At 38.4% G+C, this 25,040-nt stretch overlaps 1 protein-coding gene across 5 annotated transcripts in view; it reads left to right on the top strand.

The window, feature by feature from the left end:
- Window positions 1-25,040, top strand: part of Atad1 (ATPase family, AAA domain containing 1) — a 66,464-nt gene that overhangs the window by 31,191 nt on the left and 10,233 nt on the right. For all 5 annotated transcript variants that reach the window (XM_039080657.2, XM_039080662.2, XM_039080671.2 and 2 more), the window contains 6 exon segments: window positions 1,170-1,268; window positions 4,849-4,969; window positions 8,644-8,844; window positions 16,980-17,086; window positions 20,991-21,080; window positions 24,556-24,606. In XM_039080657.2, the coding sequence (XP_038936585.1) occupies window positions 1,170-1,268; window positions 4,849-4,969; window positions 8,644-8,844; window positions 16,980-17,086; window positions 20,991-21,080; window positions 24,556-24,606 (669 nt within the window).

Raw genomic sequence — 25,040 nt, 5'->3', positions numbered from 1 at the left:
TGAGCTGTCTTACAGCCCATGATAAATAACTTAATCATGCTAAACTTTGGCCCATTCAACAGGATAAGAGGAAAAAAATCATCCCTACTTCCTGAAATCTGAGTTCATTCATTTGCTGTGTTTTGGCTTGTTTGCGAAATCAGGGTATGTCCATGGTTGTTTCAGTTTTTGTTTTTGTTTTTTTTTTTTCTTTTCTTTTTTTCGGAGCTGGGGACCGAACCCAGGGCCTTGCGCTTCCTAGGCAAGCGCTCTACCACTGAGCTAAATCCCCAACCCTGGTTGTTTCAGTTTTAACTGAGAACTTGGTGGCATTGCTAGGACTTACAGATACTTGGCTATTTTGCCTTACTTCAAGAATATACGTGTATGTTATTTCAAGTTATTTTTTATTGTCATCAATTACCTGGATCTTCGTTGTTAAAAGAACAGCATTTCAAAATTTGGAAGTGTGTGTGTGTATGAACACTTCTCGTGGATACCTTGACAATTTGAAGGAAGTTGGATATCTCTTTTAGATTCTTTATTAAGGAAACAAACTCCACTGTCCAATGTTTTCACTTCTTAATTCAGTGGGCTTTTATCTTGACATCTCACCTATAACTGTCATCAGTAATCCTAGGAGAGAAAAGAAACCATTTCCAGGTCTTTTGGGAGTCAAGGGAGATTACTGATCTTTTCAGTCATGCGTCCTATACTGTCTCTCTCTCCCCCCCCTCCCCCTCTCTCCTATCTCTCCTCTCTCTCCTCTCCTGCTTTACAGAGACACAGGCACACAGTTTTGAGACTGGTCTCATGTAGCCCAAGATGAACTTGCTCAGTAGCAGAGGATGGCCCAACTGTGGGAGAGCATGCCTCCCTCAAACTCAACTTCTGTGTCCACTGTGGGATTACATGTCCACCTCGGACTCAATCTTCAGCCTCCAAATACTCAGATTCTTCCTGTCCCCCGTGCCCACCCAACTTTCATTTCTCAAAAGCCGATTAAATTTTTTGGATTCAGTAGAGTGGATCCTCAATTTTTCTTTTGAGCCCAAAATTGACAAGGAGCCTAGAGTATCCCTGGAAGTCTTACATCTTGCTGTTCATTGCTGTTTAGACTTCTTTATCTGTTTTGAAATGTCAGTGTTTAAATATCAGATCAAAGATTGCTTGTCTTTTCTTCTTTCTAGGCGGAAAAACTGATGAAGCAAATTGGTGTGAAAAATGTGAAGCTTTCAGAGTATGAGATGAGTATTGCTGCTCATCTGGTAGACCCTCTTAATATGCATGTACGTACCTTTACTCTTACCTCCTTTACCTTTACCTTTGGGATGGGAGCTGTCTGGCAGTCTGTCAAAAGATCTGGAAGACCATGTAATGTCCGTGAGTCTCTAGGAGGAGTCAGGAGGGACTCAGCACGGTTGTAGGCACAGATGTGATTCATTGACTAAGTATATACAAGACAGCAGCAATAGAAAGAGAAATGGATCAGAGCCTCGAGAAAGCCAGGCTCATGTTACTAAGAGTGCTTTCTAACTGCTGTCACAAGACTGTGTTCAGTTTTGCATCATGTGACTGTGTGTGCATTTTCACTACCAGAAAGATTACTGGAGACACAATCCAGTGTTTCCACGGGATGGGACCTATGTATACAGACCCCTTTTCCGTGTGTGTCAAAACTATACTCTCCTACAAGGAAGAGTCATTCTCCATGAGCCATATTGTTAATGCTGTTTAAGCACAGTAAGCTGTTCTTGTCAGGAATGGTAGGGAATTTCCTGCATCTGAGTGCCCAGAGAGGAGTAATAGCAGGGCGAGCTTGTTAAAGACACTGTGTCGGGTCTGCGGGGCAACCTGACTCCACTTTAAGTCTCAAGGTGTTTGATCGTGGGATTTAATCTGGATTTCATTCTCTCTTTTTTCTTTTTAATGGTAGCTAGTATGAGGTCCTGAATCCTACATTTTATAAGAATTCCTAGCCTTTGCAGATGGTTTCTTCTGTTTTAGGTTCCTCATATGTTATATGTCAGGATAATTTATAATATTTGTATACCGACTTGGTAATTTTTTTGAGGATCAGGTTATATAATTTATAATATATAATTCAGGCTACTATATGAATATAGCAACAAGTAGACAGAATATACTTACTCTAACACATTAATGCTATGTTGTACAATGAAATATGATAACTCCATCTCTAAGTCTAGAAAATAAACATGTCTTTTAATATATGTATATGGACGGACACACACCACACACCTTAGAATTAAGCCCCTACTTTATATTTTACTTAGAAATTTAGAGTGTCAGCATTTTGTGGGAAAGAAGAAGAGTCAATTTTATTTGTGTCTGAATAAGAATATAGTAATATACAATTTTGTTTTGATATAACCGGTATTCTGATTTCTTTTCCTCATATTTGTCTACTGGTGTGGACTCCTGACCCAAGTTTAAAGAGAGTGAATACATTATAAAGTATTGCCTCTAACTCAATCATTTGCTATGTTAGTTGGAGTGAGGGCTGGGTTGAATTTTAATTTTCTTTCCTTTTTTTTTCCTTTCGGTGTGGGTATGCGGTGCTGGGGGTTGAGTTTAGAGCCTGACAAATCTCAGTAAGGAGTTCTAACCACAAGCTATATACCAAGACGGCCCTGTGATTTATTTAGTTTATGTCTTTGTGTATTTATTTATTTATTTATTTATTTTAGACTATTTATTTATTTATTTATTTATTTATTTATTTTTTTTTTCGGAGCTGGGGACTGAACCCAGGACCTTGTGCTCGCTAGGCAAGCGCTCTACCGCTGAGCTAAATCCCCAACCCCGTGTATTTATTTTTATGTGCACTAGTATTCTCTTCACATGACTATCCATACACCACATGCTAGCCTAATGCCTTTGGAGGGCAGAAACGGCCAGATGCCCCGAAGCTGGAGTTACAGATGGTTGTGAGCTGTGATGGGGGTTTCTGGGAATTGAACCTAGGTCCTCTGAAAGATTAGCCATTGTTCTTAACTGCTGAGCCATCTCTCCAGCCCACATTCTACCCCCATTTATTTTTAAAAGTCAAATTTGGAAGATTTTTATTTTTGGGATATGGGGTAGAGTGCGGTTCAAGACAGGGTTTCTCTGTAGAACTTGGCTGAATTGGAACTCACTCTGTAGACCAGGCTGGCTTCAAACTCAAAAGCTCCACCTGCCTCTGCCTCTGTTTGCTGGAATAAATGGCTTAGAAGACTTTTTTATACTATCAGTAAGTATTTGGCAGGCAAGTATACTATCAGTATACTATCAGTAAGCATCCAGGCAGGCATGGTGCAGGAGGAGCTGAGAGTTCTACATCTTCATCTGAAGTCTGTTAGCAGAATACTCTCTTCCAGGCAGCTAGGATGAGGGTCTTAAAGCCCACACCTACAGTGACACACCTAGTCTAACAGGGCCACACTGTCTAATAGTTCTACTCCATAAGCTGAGCATATACAAACCATCACAACCCTCTGTGCTAGTTCCCATTAGTAACTCTAAGATATCTCTTGCCATGTTCCACCTGGGCCGCTCCTACTTCAGTAGGCCTGCCCTCATGGTCTCTCATGATCTACCTTCCCATGGCGTCTTTTTCCTTCTCCTCTACTCAGACCTCAAGCCTGGAAACCGAAGCCTTGCCTGCCTCTCTTCTGCCCAGCAATAGTTTTAAACTATGAACCAATAGTTTTAAAGAGCCAGGTTTGCACAACCAAAGCTGGCATATGTGAGAATTCACTCATCTTGAGGCCACTAGACCTTAATGATACAAAATTTAGCATTGCAGTGCATAGCAACAGAGCAAATCTGCACATATATATCTGCATCTGAATCTGCTTATAACTTACTGAGATTCTTCATACGTTTTGACATTTTGTTTGCTTATTTTTTTGAACATATGTGTATGATGTGAATTCATGTGTGTATATCTTTGAATGTGTGTGTGTACATACATTCTACTACATGGGTGTAGTAGAGGTTAGAGGTTCATGTCAGGTGGCTTTAATTGTTCTTTCTACTTTATTAAGACAAGAGTCTCTTGCTAGACCCAAAGCATGTGGGTCTGGCTAAGTCTAGCTATCCAGTTTTTCCCAAGAGCCCCTGCCTCCTGAATATTGGGATTAAAGGTGGTTGTTAGCCCATCTGCCTTCCATGTGGATTCTAGGGATCTGAACTCCTCTTTTCATGCTATATGGCAAGTATTTTTTCTTGCCATCTTCCCCAGCTCAATGGTTGTACTTTTCATGAATAAAAATTGTAGGGGTTGGGGATTTAGCTCAGTGGTAGAGCGCTTGCCTAGCAAGCGCAAGGCCCTGGGTTCGGTCCCCAGCTCCGAAAAAAAGAAAAAAAAAATTGTAAGTGTAATTTCATGGGTGTATATCTTCTTTCTAACTAATGTCTGTTGTGTTTCACAGTGACTGTAATTATATTCTTGGTAAATTTTTCCCTAGTAGCCAATGCTAAATTATTTGTGTAAGTTTGTTCTCAGCCTTCCTTTGTTCTTGGTCTTTCTTTCTCATGAATGGAATGAGGATTACTCAATTACAGACTTGAGTGTTTTGTGCTCCTTGCTCTTCTTGCTGGAGTGGAACCCAGCAACAGCCTCGATCTTAGGCAAGCTCTCCTTCTACTGGGCCTTGGTGCTTTGTTCAGGAGTAAGAAATTGGTAAATTCTTTTTCCAGTGTCATAGAGTTTATTAGTTTAGTTACTCCCATGAACATTTTTTACTTAATTATCTACAGCTTTAGCCTCTTCTTCACATGTAATTATTAGATTATAAAATGATTTGCCATTGGGGTGTCTATATGTATAAGTTATGGAATTCATGTTGACTTTTTTGCCAGGTTACTTGGAGTGATATAGCAGGTTTAGATGATGTTATTACAGATCTGAAAGACACAGTCATCCTACCTATCAAAAAGAAGCATTTGTTTGAGAATTCCAGACTTCTGCAGCCTCCCAAAGGTATGTTTAGTATATGTATTTGCCTGAGCATTAAGAGGGTAAAAAACATTGAGGTTTTTTTTTTCTGCCTTTAGGAACTGTTTTCCATGAAATCAGGTTCTTAGTAGAACGCCAAGGTTCAGTGAAATGTTTCATGAAGAACTTTTTTTTCTGAGACATAAAGAAGTTTAAATATTTACTCATTCTTCCACTTCTGAAATCTTGGTGAATTCTACTGTACAATAATCCTTTATTTGAAATGCTTGTTGACTTCTTACAAGTAAGTTGAAATATGGAAAATTAGGTCTCAAATTTTTTAAAAAAATCATAATTTTCTTTTGGCTTTATTTTCAAGCAAAGCCAACATTTTGTAGGTTCACAACTCTAGAGATTTTATTTTTCCTCCTAACAGTTTAATTTTAGATGTTAATGACTTACAACATTTGCAAGAGTGAGCTGGAAATATTGAACTGGACACTAAACACTACTCAGTAATTCCACTTTGGAAACTGCATCAGTTAACGCAAGTCCTTTTGACTGCATCTTTAAATTCTTCTATTCTTATCCATGCAAACCTTAATTATGCTTAAACCCTATTAAAGGTAATTCAAATAATGTAACAAGAAAACTTTCAGAAAGAAAAGTTGAATTGGGTGTGGTATCTCAATACCTGTTATCCCAGCACTTGGGAGGCTGAGATAGGAGGGTTTTGAGGTCAAGGCTAGTCTGGACTGCAGGGCTAGGCACAGTCATAGAAAAATCAGGAATTTAAGTTAGTCACTTGTAAGACAGTGTCTTCCTCAGTACTGATATTGTCTCAGCTTTGAATTTGTTTGTCCATGCATGTGTCATTCCATAGTTATTTGTAGTAACTTTTCTAGTTACTTGTAACAACTATGTAAAGTCTTTAAAAAACACCCATCTTAGCTGATCCTATTTGAATATAGCTAGATGAGGTATGACATGCTTATGATTCCAGGGTCAGAGTGAAAAAGGCACAGAGATTAATTTTAAAGGAGGTGTGAATTTTTAAGATTTTATAAAATGAAACATTTTTGATTTCTTGCACCTGTTATGAAAGTGACAGATTAGTACAAGAGACTTGAGAAATTTGTACAGTGTATTATATTAGCTTCCAGAACTATTGACTTCTTACCTAATATACATATTAACACTCGTGGAGACCACTTAAACAGCAGTACAGAAAGGTACTGCTAATATGAGGAGATGGTTAGAGTGTTGGTGAAAACTTACCCACAGGAGCAGAGCATAAGACAAGCAGTGGGGAATTCATTCCAAAGATCGCACTCGGGTCCTACTGTGAGACCCAACAGCCCTGGTCATGAACGTGCCATTGGCATCTCTCTCGTGCGCCTATCTGTCATAGCTCATCTACCAGAAGATTAGGACACTTACAAGCTAATTGAATACTTAATCCTTAGACACTAGTAACTACATGGTTAAGAATACTGTTTGTAACCTGTGAGGAGGAATGATTGGAGAATCTTAATCTGCTAAAAGTTAGCACAACTACACCACAAGGGTAAATAAAATATTCAAAGTGATAAATGAATTCTTTGAAGCAAATCAGATTTTTTTTTTTTTTTTAAGATTTATTTATTATATATAAGTACACTGTAGCTGTCTTCAGATACACCAGAAGAGGGCATCGGATCGCTTTACAGATGGTTGTGAGCCACCATGTGGTTGCTGGGAATTGAACTCATGACCTCTGGAAGAGCAGTCGGGTGCTCTTAACCGCTGAGCCATCTCTCCAGCCCCTTTTTTTTTTTTTTTTTTTTTTTGGAGCTGAGGACTGAACCCAGGGCCTTGTGCTTGCTAGGCAAGCGCTCTACACTGAGCTAAATCCCCAACCCCGCAAATCAGATTTTTAAAGTACTAATGTGTGTTTGTAAAGTATGGTGTACCCGAAAGTGTAAACTCCTGGGGTTTTTGTATCAGTACTTTGTTCTAGAAACTCAGATATGCAAAAGATTGCTACTACTTAGCTGTGCATTCCACATTAGAGTGTGATTCCAGGTGTATTCTCAGCTTTAGGCGAAGTGGCATTGCATTACTATTCTTTACTGGTTTACATGGCTGCCCTACAAAACAAGTCAACAGACATTTTAAGCACCTAAATGGACTAGTTAAAAATTGCAGAGAAGAGGCAGGCATGGTTGCCGGTGCCTGTGGTCTCGGCACTGTGGAGCACTGACAGGCAGGAGGAGAGAGAATGTGAGGCCAGCTTAGTCTACAGAGCACGGGAGGCCTTTTGATAAAAAATTGCTTGAAATATGGTAACGACAAAGCTTACAGATTTAAATTTTAAAATTGGCGTTTTAGAAAGCTTAGTTTAAAATGAATAAACTTGGGGTTGGGGATTTAGCTCAGTGGTAGAGCGCTTGCCTAGCAAGCGCAAGGCCCTGAGTTCGGTCCCCAGCTCCAAAAAAAAGAAAAAAGAAAAGAAAAAAAAAAAGAATAAACTTGGATTCATGAATATTACTTTAAGTCTTTTTCTTTTTTTAAAGATTTATTTATTATATATAAGTACACTGTCTTCAAACACACCAGAAGAGGGCGTCAGATCTCATTACAGATGATTGTGAGCCACCATGTGGTTGCTGGGAATTGAACTCAGGACCTCTGGAAGAGCAGTGAGTGCTCCTAACCACTGAGCCATCTCTCCAGACCTTACTTTAAGTCTTAAAAAAATTTAAAACCAGTGGGAAAATATGCAGACACTTTAAGGAAAAGTTAGATAACAAAATTGTGTTAATATTGTGGAAACAGCTTCGAATTTTTCTCTTAAAAATATTTAAAGTATTTTTGAAGGGAAAATGTATCACAGATATTTTTCTGTTGCTTTGATTTTATTTTTTGTTTTTTCCAGACAAGATGTATTATCATGGAACCAGCTCTGTAGACCTGCCCAGATTTGAACTCAGAGAGCCATCTGCCTCTGTCTTCTGTTCACTGGGATTAAAGGCATGAGCCACCACCACCCACTTAGTTTTGAAGTAAACTTTTGTTATGTTTTGAGACAGTAATGGATACTTCCAAAAAGCTTTCAGTTTATCTCATCATGTACCACCTATATATGTTGTCATTTCTCAAGTATTGCATGAGAAAAACTGAGATTTAACTTAAGTATTTAAGACTGGATTAAAATCCCAAACCTGGCTATAGATAATTTATGACTAGGTCCATAATTTTAAGGATGATTCAGAAAATGCTACCCCGTTTAACTGAGAAACAGTAATAATTGCCAAATGTTTAAGACTTTAACCTGTTAAGGTCTCTTGATATGTTAAAATATTAACCACCTTATTTTGTATTTAGGGGCAGGTTGCTATCAATAAGGATTAAAGGGGATAACATAATTTTATCCGTTATAAATTAAAATGACACTGACTTAAACTTCCTTTTTAGAGAAGATAAATATCTGGGGAAAGACATGTCTTTTTGCCGAGATGTAAGTCTGAGCAAATGTGTTTGCCACAGTCTGTTTGGAAATTGCCTTTTACCCAGAGGTTTATTATCAGGATGCTACAGAGCCCAGCTTGTGAACATGGAAGGCATTTCTACTATTAATAGAGGAATTGATACTGAGAAATTTCTATTGTCTATGAAATTAGTTCTATGTTGATTAGCATGTAAACTAAAGCCATTAATAAAATCACTTTGATTTCCAGGTGTTCTCCTGTATGGACCTCCGGGCTGTGGGAAAACATTAATTGCCAAAGCGACAGCCAAAGAAGCGGGCTGTCGATTTATTAACCTTCAGCCTTCCACACTGACAGATAAGTGGTATGGAGAATCTCAGAAACTGGCTGCTGCTGTCTTCTCCCTGGCCATAAAGCTACAGCCGTCTATCATATTTATCGATGAAATAGGTACGCTGTTTCCTATGTAAGCACTTAGAAAGCCATTTAAAGGTGCTGTGTTTATCAACATCAGTGATAAACTAGAAGACTTGTTTTTTTTTTTTTTTTTTTTTCTGAGCTGGAGACCGAACCCAGGGCCTTGTGCTTGCTAGGCAAGTGCTCTACCACTGAGCTAAATCCCCAACCCCGACTTGTTTTTTTTTTAAAGATTTATTCATGTATTTTATGTATATGAGTATGCTGTCCTCAGGCATATTAGTAATCAGATCCCATTACAGATTGTTGTGAGCCACCATGTGGTTGCCGGGGATTGAAACCTGTGGAAGACTTCTAGAGGAGCAGTCAAATGCTCATAACTGCTGAGCCATCTCTCCAACCCAAGATTGTTCTTTTTAACTGTGCCATGTGGAAGTCTGAGGCTAGCTGGTAGAGTTGGTTCTTCCATTTACACAGGCCCAGAGGATCAAACTCACACCACCAGGCCTCTGCAGTTGTAGTCTTTACCTCTGAGCCATGCTAGCCACAAAAGATAGATTCTAATATGCTGTGTGTAATTTCCATGATGTAAATTGGGCCATAGTTTGTTTACTCTCTTGATTGATGGATGTCTTTTCTCAGTTTCAAGTAGTATATATGTTGTAGTCTTACACATGTGGATATTTTCTTTTTTTTTTTTAAAGATTTATTCATTTATTATATATGAGTACACTGTCGCTGTCTTCAGACACCAGAAGAGGGCATCAGATCCCATTACAGGTGGTTGTGAGCCACCATGCGGTTGCTGGAATTTGAACTCAGGACCTCTGGAAGAGCAGTCAGTGCTCTTAACCGCTTGAGCCATCTCTCCGGCCTGTGAATATTTTCTAATGCACATGATTGTCTTTGATAAATATAGACGCTGAATATCTTTAACCTTGGGATTACTTATCCTTGAAAGTATTACAGTAAACTGAGGGAGGGCAGGGTGAATGCCTGTAGTCCCAGAACTGGGGAGGCTAATTGTCTCTCTCTTTTTAAACATATAATGTGAGTTAGGAATTTAATTTAATTTTTATTCCCCAATTTGGATAATCAACTTAGAAAAAAAAAAAGACTCCTACCTTTGTTTGTTTTGTTTGTTTTTTCAGAGACAGGGTTTCTTTGTGTAGTCCTTGCTATCCTGAAACTTACTCTGCAGATCACCAGACACCCATTTTACCTGTTTTGGTTTTTTTTCCCTCCCCACCCCCCATTTTACCTTTTACACCCTGAGTTTTAGTGTACTCCAAATTTTGTGGCTTATCAATGTTTTGTTCTTGGTAAAATGTATTATTATGGGGTTGTAGAGATGACCCACTGGTTAAGAGCACTTGCTAGCCCTCTAGAGGACCTAAGTTTGACCCAGCATCCCTGTCAGGTGTCTTACAGCTGTCTGTAACTCTAGATACAGGAAATCCAACACACTTTTTATAGGTACCCACACATGTGGCATACACACATAAACAAAAAATATAAGTAAATCTTAAAATCTTTAATTAAAAACATCTTTTCTTTCTTTTGAGACAGTTTCTCTGGCTATCCTGGAACTTACTTTGTAGACCAAATTGGTCTTGATTGAATTTACAAGAGATCTTCCAACCTCTGCTGTGATTAAAGGCATGCACCATCACACCTGGCCTAAAAAAATTCTTATATTATTTAATTATTAAAGCTTTTTACATGCAATTTATTATTGCCAAATTATGTAATTTTTTTTTTTTTTTTTTTTTTTTGGTTCTTTTTTTTCGGAGCTGGGGACCGAACCCAGGGCCTTGCGCTTCCTAGGTAAGCGCTCTACCACTGAGCTAAATCCCCAGCCCCCAAATTATGTAATTTTATGTAGTATGATAGACTAAATAAAATCCAGGGATTTAGTATTGTAAAGGAGTGCTTACTTAGCATATGCAAGGCTGTAATTCAGTCTCTAGTACTGAAAACAAAAGGAAACAAAAACTGGTTCAAAGATTAAAAAAAAGCTTGGGTGTTGGTTTAACTATTAAGAGTGGGTGCTGCTTTTTAGAGGACCTAGGTTTGGTTCTCAGGGTACACCTTGGCTGTAATTTTAATTCCAGGAGATCTGATGAATTCTTTTGGCATCGGTCGGCACCCAGAGTGTGTTTGTGTGTGTGTGTGTGTGTGTGTGTGTGTGTGTGTGTGTGTGTGGTGTGTGTGGTGTGTGTGGTGTGTGGTGTGTGTGTATATGTGTGTGGTGTGTGTGATGTGTATGTATTTGTCTGTGTGTGTGGTGTGTGTGTGTGTGGTGTCTCTCTGTGTGTGTGTGGTGTGTGTGTGTGTGGTGTGTGTGTATGTCTGTGTGTGTGGTGTGTGTGGTGTGTGTAGTGTGTGTGGTGTGTGTGTATATGTGTGTGTGTGTGGTGTGTGTGTGTGTGTGTGGCGTCTGTGTGTGTGTGCTATGTGTGTGTGTGTGTCACACGTACATACACATACACTTAAGAGTAGATTGTTTGAAATGCATCTATAAACAGAAAAAGGTACATAGTATCTTTTGATTTGTGTGGATATTTTCGTCAGTTTACTCTTTCAACTCATTTTGAGTTTTTGGTGTATATCTTGAACAAAAAGGTTATAGCTGGATTTTTTTTTTTTTAAACTTAAAAATAACTCCCGTTAACCGGAAAGTATCTAATTTTCATTTATTATGAAAACTAATATAGTCACATTCATTTCTGTTACATACTCTTGTCCTTTTTGTTTAGCACTCTGGTAGATAATCTCCTGCCCTCTTAGAAGTTTTCTTCCTCTTCTAAGTATTTGAAGCTATTTATTCTTTTTCTCCTATTGAAACAATTTACATACCTGCTTATTTTAAAAAAGCCTAAGCTTCCCAGGCATGGTGGTTCACCACAGTAACCCCAGGACTTAAGAAGCTGAGACTCAGTTTGGGTGAATTCAAGGCTGCCCTGGGCTACAGGAGGAGACTCTACCTTAAAATGAAACCAAAATCTTGGGTATGTACATACACAGACACGTACACCCACACTCATGCTTAATTACCATCGACAGAACTTCTGGGTCAAGTCTTCAGGCCTTGCCCTCTTTTAAAGTTAAGTCGTTGGCTTATTTTTTGGGTACAAGTGCATGTTTGTTTTGAATAGAAGTTCTGTTAGGTACATGTTTTGCAAATATCTTTTTCTAGTCTATAGTTTTTCTTTTTTTTTTTTTTTTTTTTTTTTAAAGATTTATTTATTATATATAAGTACACTGTAGCTGTCTTCAGATACACCAGAAGAGGGCATCAGATCTCTTTACAGATGGTTGTGAGCCACCATGTGGTTGCTGGGAATTGAACTCATGACCTCTGGAAGAGCAGTCGGGTGCTCTTAACCGCTGAGCCATCTCTCCAGCCCCGTCTATAGTTTTTCTTAACAATATCCTTTTTTTTTTTGAGAGAGACAATGTTTCTCTGCACAATCCTGTCTCTGGAACTTTCTTTCTCTCTGTAAGACCAGGCTGGCCTTGAACTCAAACTCATGGAGATCCATCTGCCTCCGCCTCTGCCTCTGCCTCTGGAGTGCTAGGATTGAAGGCTTGTGCCACCACTGCCCTGAAACACTATCCCCTTTTAAAAGAGTTTATGCGGGGTTGGGGATTTAGCTCAGTGGTAGAGCGCTTGCAAGGTCCTGGGTTCGGCCCCCAGCTCCGAAAAAAAGAAAAGGAAAAAAAAAAATAAAAGAGTTTATGCTTTTAAAAGCTATCAATCACCAAAACTAATGTCACATGTTGTTGAGTCTTCCTATATTATTGTTTTGAGTCTAGGAGAAATATGGGCTCTTTCACAGGCTTGGCAGATGCTCTATTTCTAGATGAGAGCCCAGGCTTTATGTATTTGACATGTGGTTGTTCTGTTTTTGAAATGTAAATTGTCAGTTGTACATTAACTTCCTAAAAAAAATGCCTTGTCCAATCCAAGTGTGGTGGTACATGCCTTGTGGGACTAGCACTTGAGGATAGGGGTGTCAGAAGTTCAAGGTATCTTCAGATACATTTTAAGTTCCAAGCCAACCTAGGCTTATGTAAGAATATGCCTTGGAAACATAGATGTGTCTTTATTTTTGTTCTCTTCCTGTCTTCTCTCCCTCTCTTCCCCTTCTAAGGTGGGGTCTCGCCCAAGCATATCTGAAACTTAATCTAAATCCTAGGACTATAGGAGTGAGCCACTATGCCCTGATAATCCAGTGGGGTTTTTTTTTTGTTTGTTTGTTTTGTTAGTATTTGCATGTCTTTTCCTATCTTGTTACTATTCCAAATCAAGGCTATTTAAGTGTGTCTCCTGTAAGCAACATGCAGTCTGTAGTCTATTTCATTGAACATAATTACTGAAATATCTGTGTCGTGGAGCATTGTGAGGCATTCATATTATTATAAACAGTTATCTTGCAAGCACTGCTTTTTTTTTTTTTTCCATCTTTATTAACTTGAGTATATATTTACATTTCGATTGCTATTCCCCTTCCCGGTTTCCGGGCCAACATCCCCCAACCCCTCCCCCTCCCCTTCTCTATGGGTGTTCCCCTTCTCATCCTCCCCGCATTACCACCCTCCCCCCAACAATCACGTTCACTGGGAGTTCAGTCTTGGGAGGACCAAGGGCTTCCCCTTCCACTGGTGCTCTTACTAGGATATTCATTGCTACCTATGAGGTCAGAGTCCAGGGTCAGTCCATGTATAGTCTTTAGGTAGTGGCTTAGTCCCTGGAAGCTCTGGTTGCTTGGCATTGTTGTTCATATGGGGTCTCGAGCCCCTTCAAGCTCTTCCAGTCCTTTCTCTGATTCCTTCAACGGGGGTCATTTCTCAGTTCAGTGGTTTGCTGCTGGCATTCGCCTCTGTATTTGCTGTATTCTGGCTGTGTCTCTCAGGAGAGATCTACATCTGGTTCCTGTCAACCTGCACTTCTTTGCTTCATCCATCTTATCTAGTTTGGTGGCTGTATATGTATGGGCCACATGTGGGGCAGGCTCTGAATGGGTGTTCCTTCTGCCTCTGTTTTGATCTTTGCCTCCCTATCCCCTCCCAAGGGTATTCTTGTTCCCCTTTTAAAAGGACTGAAGCATTCGCATTTTGACCATCTGTCTTGAGTTTCATGTGTTCTGTGCATCTAGGGTAATTCGAGCATTTGGGCTAATAGCCACTTATCAATGAGTGAATACCATGTGTGTTTTTCTGTGATTGGGTTACCTTACTCCGGATGATATTTTCCAGTTCCCTCCAGTTGCCTATGAATTTCATAAAGTCATTGTTTTTGATAGCTGAGTAGTATTCCATTGTGTAGATGTACCACATTTTCTGTATCCATTCCTCTGTTGAAGGGCATCTGGGTTCTTTCCAGCTTCTGGCTATTATAAATAAGGCTGCAATGAACATAGTGGAGCATGTGTCTTTTTTATATGTTGGGGCATCTTTTGGGTATATGCCCAAGAGAGGTATAGCTGGGTCCTCAGGTAGTTCAATGTCCAATTTTCTGAGGAACCTCCAGACTGATTTCCAGAATGGTTGTATCAGTCTGCAATCCCATCAACAATGGAGGAGTGTTCCTCTTTCTCCACATCCTCGCCAGCATCTGCTGTCACCTGAGTTTTTGATCTTAGCCATTCTCACTGGTGTGAGGTGAAATCTCAGGGTTGTTTTGATTTGCATTTCCCTTATGACTAAAGATGTTGAACATTTCTTTAGGTGTTTCTTAGCCATTCAGCATTCCTCAGCTGTGAATTCTTTGTTTAGCTCTGAACCCCATTTTTTTTTTCTTTTTTTTCAGAGCTGGGGACCGAACCCAGGGCCTTGCGCTTCCTAGGCAAGCGCTCTACCACTGAGCTAAATCCCCAACCCCTGAACCCCATTTTTTTAAATAGGGTTATTTGTCTCCCTGCAGTCTAACTTCTTGAGTTCTTTGTATATTTTGGATATAAACCCTCTATCAGTTGTAGGATTGGTAAAGATCTTTTCCCAATCTGTTGGTTGCCGTTTTGTCCTAACAACAGTGTCCTTTGCCTTACAGAAGCTTTGCAGTTTTATGAGATCCCATTTGTCAATTCTTGATCTTAGAGCATAAGCCATTGGTGTTTTGTTCAGGAAATTTTCTCCAGTGCCCATGTGTTCGAGATGCTTCCTCACTCTTCTATTAGTTTGAGTGTGTCTGGTTTGATGTGGAGGTCCTTGATCCACTTGGACTTAAGCTTTGTACAGGGTGATAAGCATGGATCGATCTGCATTCTTCTACATCCTGACCTCCAGTTGAACCAGCACCATTTGCTGAAAATACTGTCTTTTTTCCATTGGATGGTTTTGGCTCCTTTGTCAAAAATCAAGTGATATAGGTGTGTGGGTTCATTTCTGCATCTTCAATTCTATTCCATTGGTCTATCTGTCTGTCTCTGTACAGTACCATGCAGTTTTTATCACGATTGTTCTGTAATACTGGCAAGCACTGCTTCTTTTTTTTTTTTTTTTTTTTTTTTTTAAATAAGCAAAGGCAAGGTTTATTACGGAGATCTATTACGGGGATCTCCGGGTCGACACGCATCCTGCGCAGGAGACAGATGTGTCGACCAAGCACTGCTTCTTGATAGTGAAGATAACTAAGGTTAAATTAGGCAGGTAAGTTTATAATGTTCATCTTAAAAAAGTGACTAGACTTTACCCAGTATAGATAGATGTCATTCTGATTCACAGTCTTATAATAAGAAACATATGTAAAATTAGAAACATCCAGAGTATGCAGGACTATCTTGTACTGCTTTTTTGTAGTTTGGTGTCAAAGATATGGGATCCCTATATCTTGGCCTGTCCTTGAACTCACTATAGAGATCCCAGGCTGACCTTAAAAATTAGCATGTATTGCTTCAGCCTCGTGCTGGCCTTGAGTGTACTGCCATGCCTTCTCTCTTAGAATTTTCCTTTTTTTTAAGTGTGGATCTGATATACTGTAACAGTTCTTATGCCACTTTCATTTGTAATTGGTAAACTTTGAGCTGTAGATTCAGTGCAGAGACCTGATAGTTTATTGTCGGACTAACCAAACCACTTGAAATAAGGATGTCCTAGGAACTACAAGACGTACTTTTACTGTTGATTTTTTTCCCCTCCTTAGGATGTACTACTTTTTAATCTTTTGGTCTTCTGAAAGAAACTTTTCCTCTATTTGTTTATTTTTTTCTTCCGTCTTTCTTGCTTATTGAGAGGATTTTACTCTGTATCCTTTGCTGGCCTAGAATGCACAGTGTGTTCCAGCATGGCCTGGAGCTGCCACTTCTCCTGTCTTGGCCTCCTTAGTGCAGGTTACATGTCAGTTGTCCAATTTTTGTCTTCCTTTAAAGGAAGAATTTTATGAAATCTTTTTTATTTGACAGTAGCAAATAGTTGAAAAAGAAATACTAAGTTGTCTTAAAAGAACCAAAGTTTCTACATTTTGTTTACTTAAGGCTTTTTATCATTATGTATGTATACACATGCATGCTAGCACGTGTTATAAAACATTTTCTTTTTTACGTTTTCTCCCTTAATAGTACTTTAGGTATTTCCTCTTTTTGTTTATTTCCTACAGAGTGCGAGGAGGAAAAAGTATATGACGGCATAATTAAGAACATTCAGGGTTCAGAACTGGAAAAGTAGGGCTATCCCCTAAGCTCTCCTCAGATTCTCTATGTTGACCCTGGCTGGCTTCTCCTCTTAAAACCTTTGTGGGGCTGGAGAGATGGCTCAGCAGTTAAGAGCACTGTCTGTTCTTCCAGAGGTCCTGAGTTCAATTCCCAGCAACCACATGGTGGCTCCCAACCATCTGTAATGGGATCTGATGCCTTCTTCTGTTGCATCTGAGGACAGTGGCAGTGTGGTCATATAAAATAAATAAATAAATCTTTAAAAAAACAAAAAAACAAAAAAACCTTTGTGGTTTGTATTTCTTAAGTATGTTGACATAAATATATATTTGGACTAGAAAGATTATGAACTGATTGTTTTCTAATTTGCTCAATAATTTACCAGGATAATACCTGAAACAACATAGATAACCCCCAACCCTCTTGGTTGTTTTGTGACTGTCACAGCTTTTTAAATAGTCGTAAATTATACAATGAGTAAGTTATCTAAGGTTAAGGACCATTTTCTTTTAGACTCATTTCTACGAAATCGTTCCAGTTCCGACCACGAAGCTACAGCAATGATGAAAGCCCAGTTTATGAGTCTTTGGGATGGACTGGACACTGATCACAGCTGCCAGGTATTTGAACAAAAGCCTCTGTGAACATGTATGGTTTCATTATCAATGGGAATTTTACAGGGCTCCTTACTGTACTTCTGAACAAAAGTCTTTTCATTATTTTTATACTTAGTGCTCAGTGATAAGGAGCCAGAAGAACCTAATTTTTATAAACTTCACCCATTTAATAATTACCACCACTAGAAGAGCCCACACTCCCTGTATAGTCGCTGCTGTGTGACTCTGAACCCCAGAGTGCATATACTCAATAATGATATGTATTTCCCTCTAATCACTGCTTTATCAATGGTCATAACAAAAAAAATGTTCTGTGTATAGAGTAGACTTTTGAAAGCGGAGAACACAAAATTAAAATGAAGAGAACGCTTCACAAATAGTCTTTTTTAAAAATATATTTGTTATTCTTTTAATCTATTTTTATTTTATACACGTTGGTGTTTTGACTACATGTGTCTGTATGAAGGTGTCAGATCCCCTGCAGCAGGAGTTATAGACAGTTGTGAGCTGCCGTGCGAGTGCTGGGATTGGACCTGAGTCCTCTGAAGAACAGCCAGTGCTTATCACTGAGCCGTTTCTCCAGCCCCTTTACAAGTAGTCTTAACCCTGCAAATAGAAGCCAAACTGAACCGGAGTCACTTCTGGTAAGGGTGTGTGTGAAACAAAATACTGTAACCTGATCCCCGGAGCTCCCATGTGTTCATGTGCACGTGCTGCTATGGGGCCACCAATCAAGGCCTGACCTGTACTGCATACCTGCTGTCCTGCCTATCCGGGGATCTGAGGCTGAACCTGCAAAGGTTTAAGGCCAACCGCAGCAACATTATGAGGCCCCATTTTATGAAAAAAATTTGAAATTTTATAACAGCCAGTCAAATAATTTATTTTGCTCCCACATTTTTTCTCCCGTAAATAATTGATTTCTAGCAGATTCACTACCATGGACAGTTAGGCCATGTGAGAGAAGATGTATTAGGATGAATTATATCTTTTTGGAGTTCAGCATTCAGTTCCTCACAGCAGACTATTCAGAGGCAGTGGAGAGGACTCTAGGGCCATTCACGGTGAGCTCCTCAGCACTCGGGAGCTCTTTCTGCTGTGGCATTTTGGTTTGCATAACCACATTTTTTTTTTTAATAAGTAACAGTTGCTATTTTCATTAGTATGTGTTTTGTTTTGAAGAGGGAAATGACAATATTGTTGTATGTTGAAAAGGTTAAAATTTATATTTATAATCTTGAGTCAGAGTTCTAAGTGTATTTTACTTTTTCATAAAACAGTTTTTCCGATTATGTTTTCAAAGACCGTTGATAATACTTGGATGTTAGGTAGCTTTCTGGCAAATGTATGGTGATAAAAGAAACAAAATTAGTAAGCGGTTGATGAAGCTTGTCATGACAGTTGGGCCTTAGCAACTAATGATAAAGTCTTCCATTTTGGAGAAGTGACAGAAAGAATAATGGTGTTTTCAATATCTCTGTCAATAAAGATTTGAGGCATAATTTTATGTTTGCTTATTTTTTAAAGGTTTATGCGTTTTTATGTATGAGTGCTCTAGTCACACATATTCCAGCATGACAGAGGGCATCAGATCCCATTATAGATAGATGGTTGTGAGCCACCTCTGGGTGCTGGGAATTGAACTCACAACCTTTGAAGAGAAGGGCTCTTTACCGCTGAACCACTCCAGCCACTACATTTGCTTGTTTTATATAAGAAATAATAAAATTATTTTCTTAGTTTAGGAAAATGTTCTGAAATTACCAACCATCCTTTAGGCTTTGTTGCTTGAATGCTAAATATTAATGTTTCTGAGTCTGAACTTTAGCTTACTAACTCAGGAGTTACTTAATGCTGTGTAGGCTGTCTCAAGGTCATACTTCAGAGGAAGGGTGGGGGAGGGGGGGGAGTGAGGGCAGATACTGTGGTCAGGATGTAATCTATGAGAAAAGAATAAAAATGTAAAAGCACATTCCTTGATATTTTAAACAAACTACAAATAGTTTGTTTTTATTGTGCATGCCTTATTATTCACATTTATTGGGTCATTTTAGCTAGATTAATTTCAGTTCCTTGATTTTTCACCTTCTATACTGTAATCTTTGCTTTATTTTAGGTTCCTTTGTTTATTTGGAGTTTATTTTAAAAATGTAGCTAACTTAGATCACTTTTCTTTTGCTTTTCTTTTTTTTTTTTTTTTAAAGATTTATTTATGTGTCAGTGCTCTAGCTGCATGTCCACCTGCAGCCAGGAGAGGGCGTCAGATCCCGTTACAGATGGTTGGGAGCCACCATGTGATTCTTGGGATTTCTCAGGACCTCTGGAAGAGCAGTCAGTGCTCTTAACTGCTGAGCCATCTCTCCAGTCCCCTTAGCACACTTTTTAAGGTTTTGCTTTTGTGTCTACTTTTTAGAATATCGCTTAAGATACATGTGATGCCTTTTGTGGATTTTGCATTTTTCAGCACACTTTGTTCAATATTAGTTCACATCCTCCTAACAATGTATCAGTATCCTTATACTTTTCTTTTTAAATGAGGAAGGGCCTCACTCTCTAGGCTTGATTGGTCTGAAATTCACTATGTACACTGTGCTGGACTTGAACTCAGAGATCTGCTTGTCTTTGTCTCCCGCGTGCTGGGATTAAAGGTGCATACTAATGTGAACTTGTACTTTTTCTTTATTCTATTATTAGCTTTTTAAGTCACTTTTACCCATCTTTTCCATTTGGTAGACATCTTAAGTTTATTACTTTTATTCAAACAAATTGTAGGAAATTAAAAAAAAAAGAATCGGGGGGTTAGGGTTTTGTTTTAGGACCACTTGATCCATATAGACTTGCATAATGTTGTGGAACTTCACTATGTACTTGTACTTACATTTCCCCTCTAGGTGTTAGACTTGGTTAATTAACAATTTTGCTCTGTGATTTTGAATATCATTACGTATAAAGAGTAAAACTAGAATATAAAGTTCGGTAGATATTTTAACTTGCTCTAGGGTTATTTGAGAAATCTAAAACTGTTGGGCAGAAATAATATTAGTGATGCTAGATAAGTATATTCTGACATAATAATAACAAATACGTTTGTATATAGCAGGTATATGCTGTCATTAGGTTATTTATATTTTAAGAAGTTTTCACTAAGTGTGGCGGCACATGCCTTTTATCCAAGCACTGGGGAGTAGAGTTTGAGGACAAAATTCCAGGACAATCAGAACTGCATAATGGTACCCTGTTTGACAACAAACCAAAACCTTTCCTTGTTTTCAATATCTTTGTTTTTATTTTTGCTGATTTTTTTTGTAATTTTTAAATATTTTATTTACTTATTTTATATGAGTACACTGTAGCTGTCTTCAGATGCACCAGAAGACGGCATCAGATCTCATTACAGATGGTTGTGAGCCACCATGTGGTTGCTGGGATTTGAACTCAGGGCCTCTGGAAGAACAGTCAGTGCTCTTAACCCCTGAGCCGTATCTCCAGTCCTTGTTGATTTTTTTTTTTAAGTCATTTTTTTTCTTTTTTAATTAATTTTTTTAAAATGTGCATTGGTGTTTTGCCTGACATGTTCAAAGACATATATATACATGCAGGCTATCAGACGCCTCATACTTACAGGGAAATGGTTCTTTTTTCCATAACATTTTGAAAGGACTTAAAGGGTGCCTTTCACTCATACTCCCAAAATGTATTCATTTAATAACCAACCATATTTTATAAAATACAAATCACTTTAATTTTATGATTAAATTCAATTTTTACTATAAACATGAGTAATACTAGTTACCATGAAGTTTCTCTTAAATGATTAGCTTAAAAGCCAGTTTTAAGTACTAATGATAATGATCTCAGAAAATAATGGTGGAGCTGATTAATGCCTCGTTTGTCTTTATATGTTTAGGTCATAGTGATGGGAGCTACCAATCGTCCTCAAGACCTTGACTCTGCTATAATGAGAAGAATGCCCACAAGATTTCATATTAACCAGCCTGTAGGTAGCCTTAATTGAACTTTGAAGAGGGAAATAATTGCCTTCTGACTGGGTTTTTATCCATGACTTAAAAAGGATTGTTTTGTCTTTTGGGTCTCTGAAAACGAAAGGTGTGAGAGCCTCCTGTAGGACTCTGGGCCTCCTGTTCCTCTCTTCTCTTCCCACCTTCCCCTCTGTCCCCTCCCCGGTCTCTTCCCCTTCTCTCCATGTGCTCAGTGCTGGCCTCTCCTCCTCTCCTCCTCCTTTCTATTTCTCTACTGCTCTCTTTCTTTCTCTGCCCTTCTACCCTCTTAACTCCCCTCCCCATGCCCTGAATAAACTCTAGTCTATACTAAAAAAAAAAAAAAAAAAAAAGGAACTCCTGTAAGCTGTGTCCTCTCTGATGCTTTTTCTTTTTTTCTTATTTTTATCCCAAGATCAGTGCATTTGCTCTTTCCCCAAGAATATAATTACCTCAAACTTGCCTACATGCTTTAGTAGTTTACCTTAGGAAGATACAGAAGAAAATCTGAATTTAAGTTTTGGATTAAGAGAGAATTAACTTTGGGAACTAGAGGTTAAAGGATCATTGTTTTCTGAATACCTAGCCTAGAACAACTGAGATTTATTATTAACAAGTTAGTGGTTCCAGAACCAGTGTATCACTCTGTGGCTAATCCAGAACCAGTGTATCACGCTGAGGCTAATCCAGAACCAGTGTATCACGCTGAGGCTAATCCAGAACCAGTATATCACTCTGTGGCTAATCCAGAACGAGTGTATCACGCTGAGGCCAATCCAGAACCAGTGTATCACGCTGAGGCCAATCCAGAACCAGTGTATCACGCTGTGGCTAATCCAGAACCAGTGTATCACACTGAGGCCAATCCAGAACCAGTGTATTACGCTGAGGCCAATGCTTTTCTGCCTCTTCTACTCCCATTTGGATTCTGAGATAGTCCCGTTCTGGAGCCTGGAACTCTGTAGGTTGAAACCCACACAGAGCGAGCGCAGGCTGGATTCAAACTCACAGCACCGCTTTCCAAAGGGCTGGTTTACAGGAGTCTGTTTTCATTACTTTTTTCTAGCATTCCTTTTTGTTAAGTACCCTCAAATAGGTCGTTATTACTTCTTAACATCCTATATTTTCTATAGAAAAAAACAATTTATACATTTATGAATTTAGTCAGCTTTTATATTGAAAACACTAGGTTTTCATGACAGGTGATGGGTTCTGTGAGCGGTATGTTATATAGGCACTTAGGGGAATTTAGATAGTTCATCCTTTCAGATTTTATAGTGAAAATATTATAACTCCATTTATAATCTTAGAATTTTTACCCAGACTCCATTATAACCGCTGGCTAGAAGTCATTTGTCCCACTTACATTCTGTCAGTTATCAGATTCAGTTAATGCAGTGAAAATGGGGTCCTAAAAGGTTGTGTGCTTGTACAGTCACACTGACAGGCCATGTGCGAGAGCCAGCACCTCTGGTCCTTCCGGGGATGGAGATCTATATAATCATTCCATTGGAAAGGGGCCAGGTAAATCACTAAGGTCTTTTTGAACAACAGAGAATGAAGTAGATGAATGAGACCAGCAAGCCTTCCAGTCCTAATGAGCAAAGATATGAGAGTGTGGAAGCAGGTTAGTGGGTGGATTTGGAGTTGACTTAGAGCACTAAAGAAAGCAGATGTCTATTAGTCTGGGAAGGTAGCCTGCTGCTGCATTTACACGGACTCTGTGTACTTTACAAACCTTCTCCAGTTTCCAGGAAAGATAGTAGACTAATTTAAAGAACATTTGTTTACTTACCTACGTGGCCCCGAATACCAACACTTTATCAGAAAGTCAGTTGTAGGACTGGCAGAATAGCTTAAGGGGTAAAGGGCTTGCAGCCAAGCCTAACGACCTGGTTTCCACATGGTGGAAAGAGAAAACAGATTACAGAAAGTAATCTGACCTCCACTTGTACTTCTCCACAACAGGAATATTTTTTAAAAAAAGACTTAAAATAAATTGAAATGTATTTAAAAAAATTGAAATGTACTTCTAAAGACAGTTAAGGGTTTTGATGTACCTGTTGTATAAAAATAGAGTTGCTCATTAAAACAGTCAGTGTGATATAGTGTGCATTATCAAAGTGAATTATAGCAGATTTCATCAAACTTGTTAGATTTGTATACTGTTAACAAGCAAGCTAGAATTTGTGTGTTAGCTACAGTGTCAAATTTTAAGCTTACTTTAAAATTCCTCTCCAAGCAAAATACTTACTAACTGAAAATAGTTGTTGGTGATCATGTAACACATCAAACTAAGCTTTTTGTTAGAAACACAAGGTATGCAAACAACAGAGCTTCATCTCATCTACCATTGATTCTACAGTGAGTTCAAAATCTTAATGTTAATAAGAATGAATTTACCCATGATGAATTTAAAAATCCATCTGTTTTTATGTAAGATGTTCCTTATTTCATTTTTTACTACTACTACTACTATTTTTTTTATTGTTTTAGATAGGTTCTCATGGAGCCCAGGCTGACTTGACTTCACAGTGTAATTGAGGATGACTTGAAGTTCAAACACTCCCTCCTCAACCTTCCAAGTGCTGGGATTAGAGGCATTCTCCAGCACAACCAGCTTTTATGTAATTCTGTAGGAGTAGTTAAGTGTAGTTTCTGTCCTCTTATGTAAAAGTATCGTGTATCACTGAAGGGAAATTATTAACATTTATATAAAAATTAACTAATGAGTACAGAAATTTTACTGAAGTGTATTAATCATGTCCTCGAAATATTAGTGAAAGTGGCCCATTTATGAAATGCCATAATGAAAAAAGTTATTTTAGAGTGCTAAATTTTAAAATAAAATAAAAGATAAAATTAAAAATTGACTTTAAAAAGGAATTTTGCGGGGTTGGGGATTTAGCTCAGTGCAAGCGCAAGGCCCTGGGTTCTGTCCCCAGCCCCGAAAAATAAAGAAAAAAGACAAAAAAAAAAAAAAAAAAAAAAGGAGCTTTGTGATGGTGAGCTTTCATAAATTTAATAAAAGAAGGAAAAAAGAAAACTTTGACTGTATAGGAAAATAGCTGGCATAGTAGTGCGTGCCTCTCATCTGAGCACTTGTAGGATAGAGGCAGGAAAATTGCTACAAGCTTGAGTCCAGCCTGGTCTACATAGTACATTCCAACACAGTCAGGCACACCGTGTGTCAACAAAAAGAAACTATGGGAAGATATTATTATTTTAATATACTTCTTTTTCCTCAATAAATGCTAAGGGTGTATTAATTTTAAGGGTGTATTATCTTCCAGGCATGAATAAGAAATGATCGAACTAACTACAGATACAGTGTCATATGATCCCTTGTTTTAACTTCTACCAGCCTGTCATTTCATATCAGTTATCCAGCAGTTTACAAATGGAAAACGAGAAAAATTACTTGACCAGTATTTCTTTTAAATGAGAGCTAATTAGAATATTTTCTGGTTTTAGGCTCTAAAACAAAGAGAAGCAATTTTAAAACTCATCTTGAAAAATGAAAATGTAAGTAGAAAATGATTTATTTTCATCCTAAAATATGATGCTTTTGTTTATAAAGTCATTTTATAAAGAAATGAAGGAAGCTGAGAATAATGTAGCTTTAAACGTCACTTAAATTATTTTAAAACTCTCCACTGTTAAAATAAGTACTACGTATTTGATGTAGTTTTGAAAGAGTAATGTGTCTGCAGATTAAAATACTGTGACATTTTTCACACCATTTTATGCTTATGTAAGAGTATTTTTTTTTAAAGATTTATTCATTTATTATATATGAGTACACTGTAGCTGTCTTCAGACACACCAGAAGAGGGCATCAGATCCCATTACAGATGGTTCTGAGCCACCATATGGTTACTGGGATTTGAACTCAGGACCTCTGGAAGAGCAGTCAGTGCTCTTAACCACTGAGCCATCTCTCCAGCCCCCGTAAGAGT

The sequence above is a fragment of the Rattus norvegicus genome, chromosome 1 (assembly GCF_036323735.1).
Source record: "Rattus norvegicus strain BN/NHsdMcwi chromosome 1, GRCr8, whole genome shotgun sequence".
Lineage (NCBI taxonomy): Eukaryota > Metazoa > Chordata > Mammalia > Rodentia > Muridae > Rattus > Rattus norvegicus.
The sequence above is the reverse complement of the archived record's forward strand: the minus strand, read 5'-3'. Positions and strand labels throughout refer to the sequence as shown.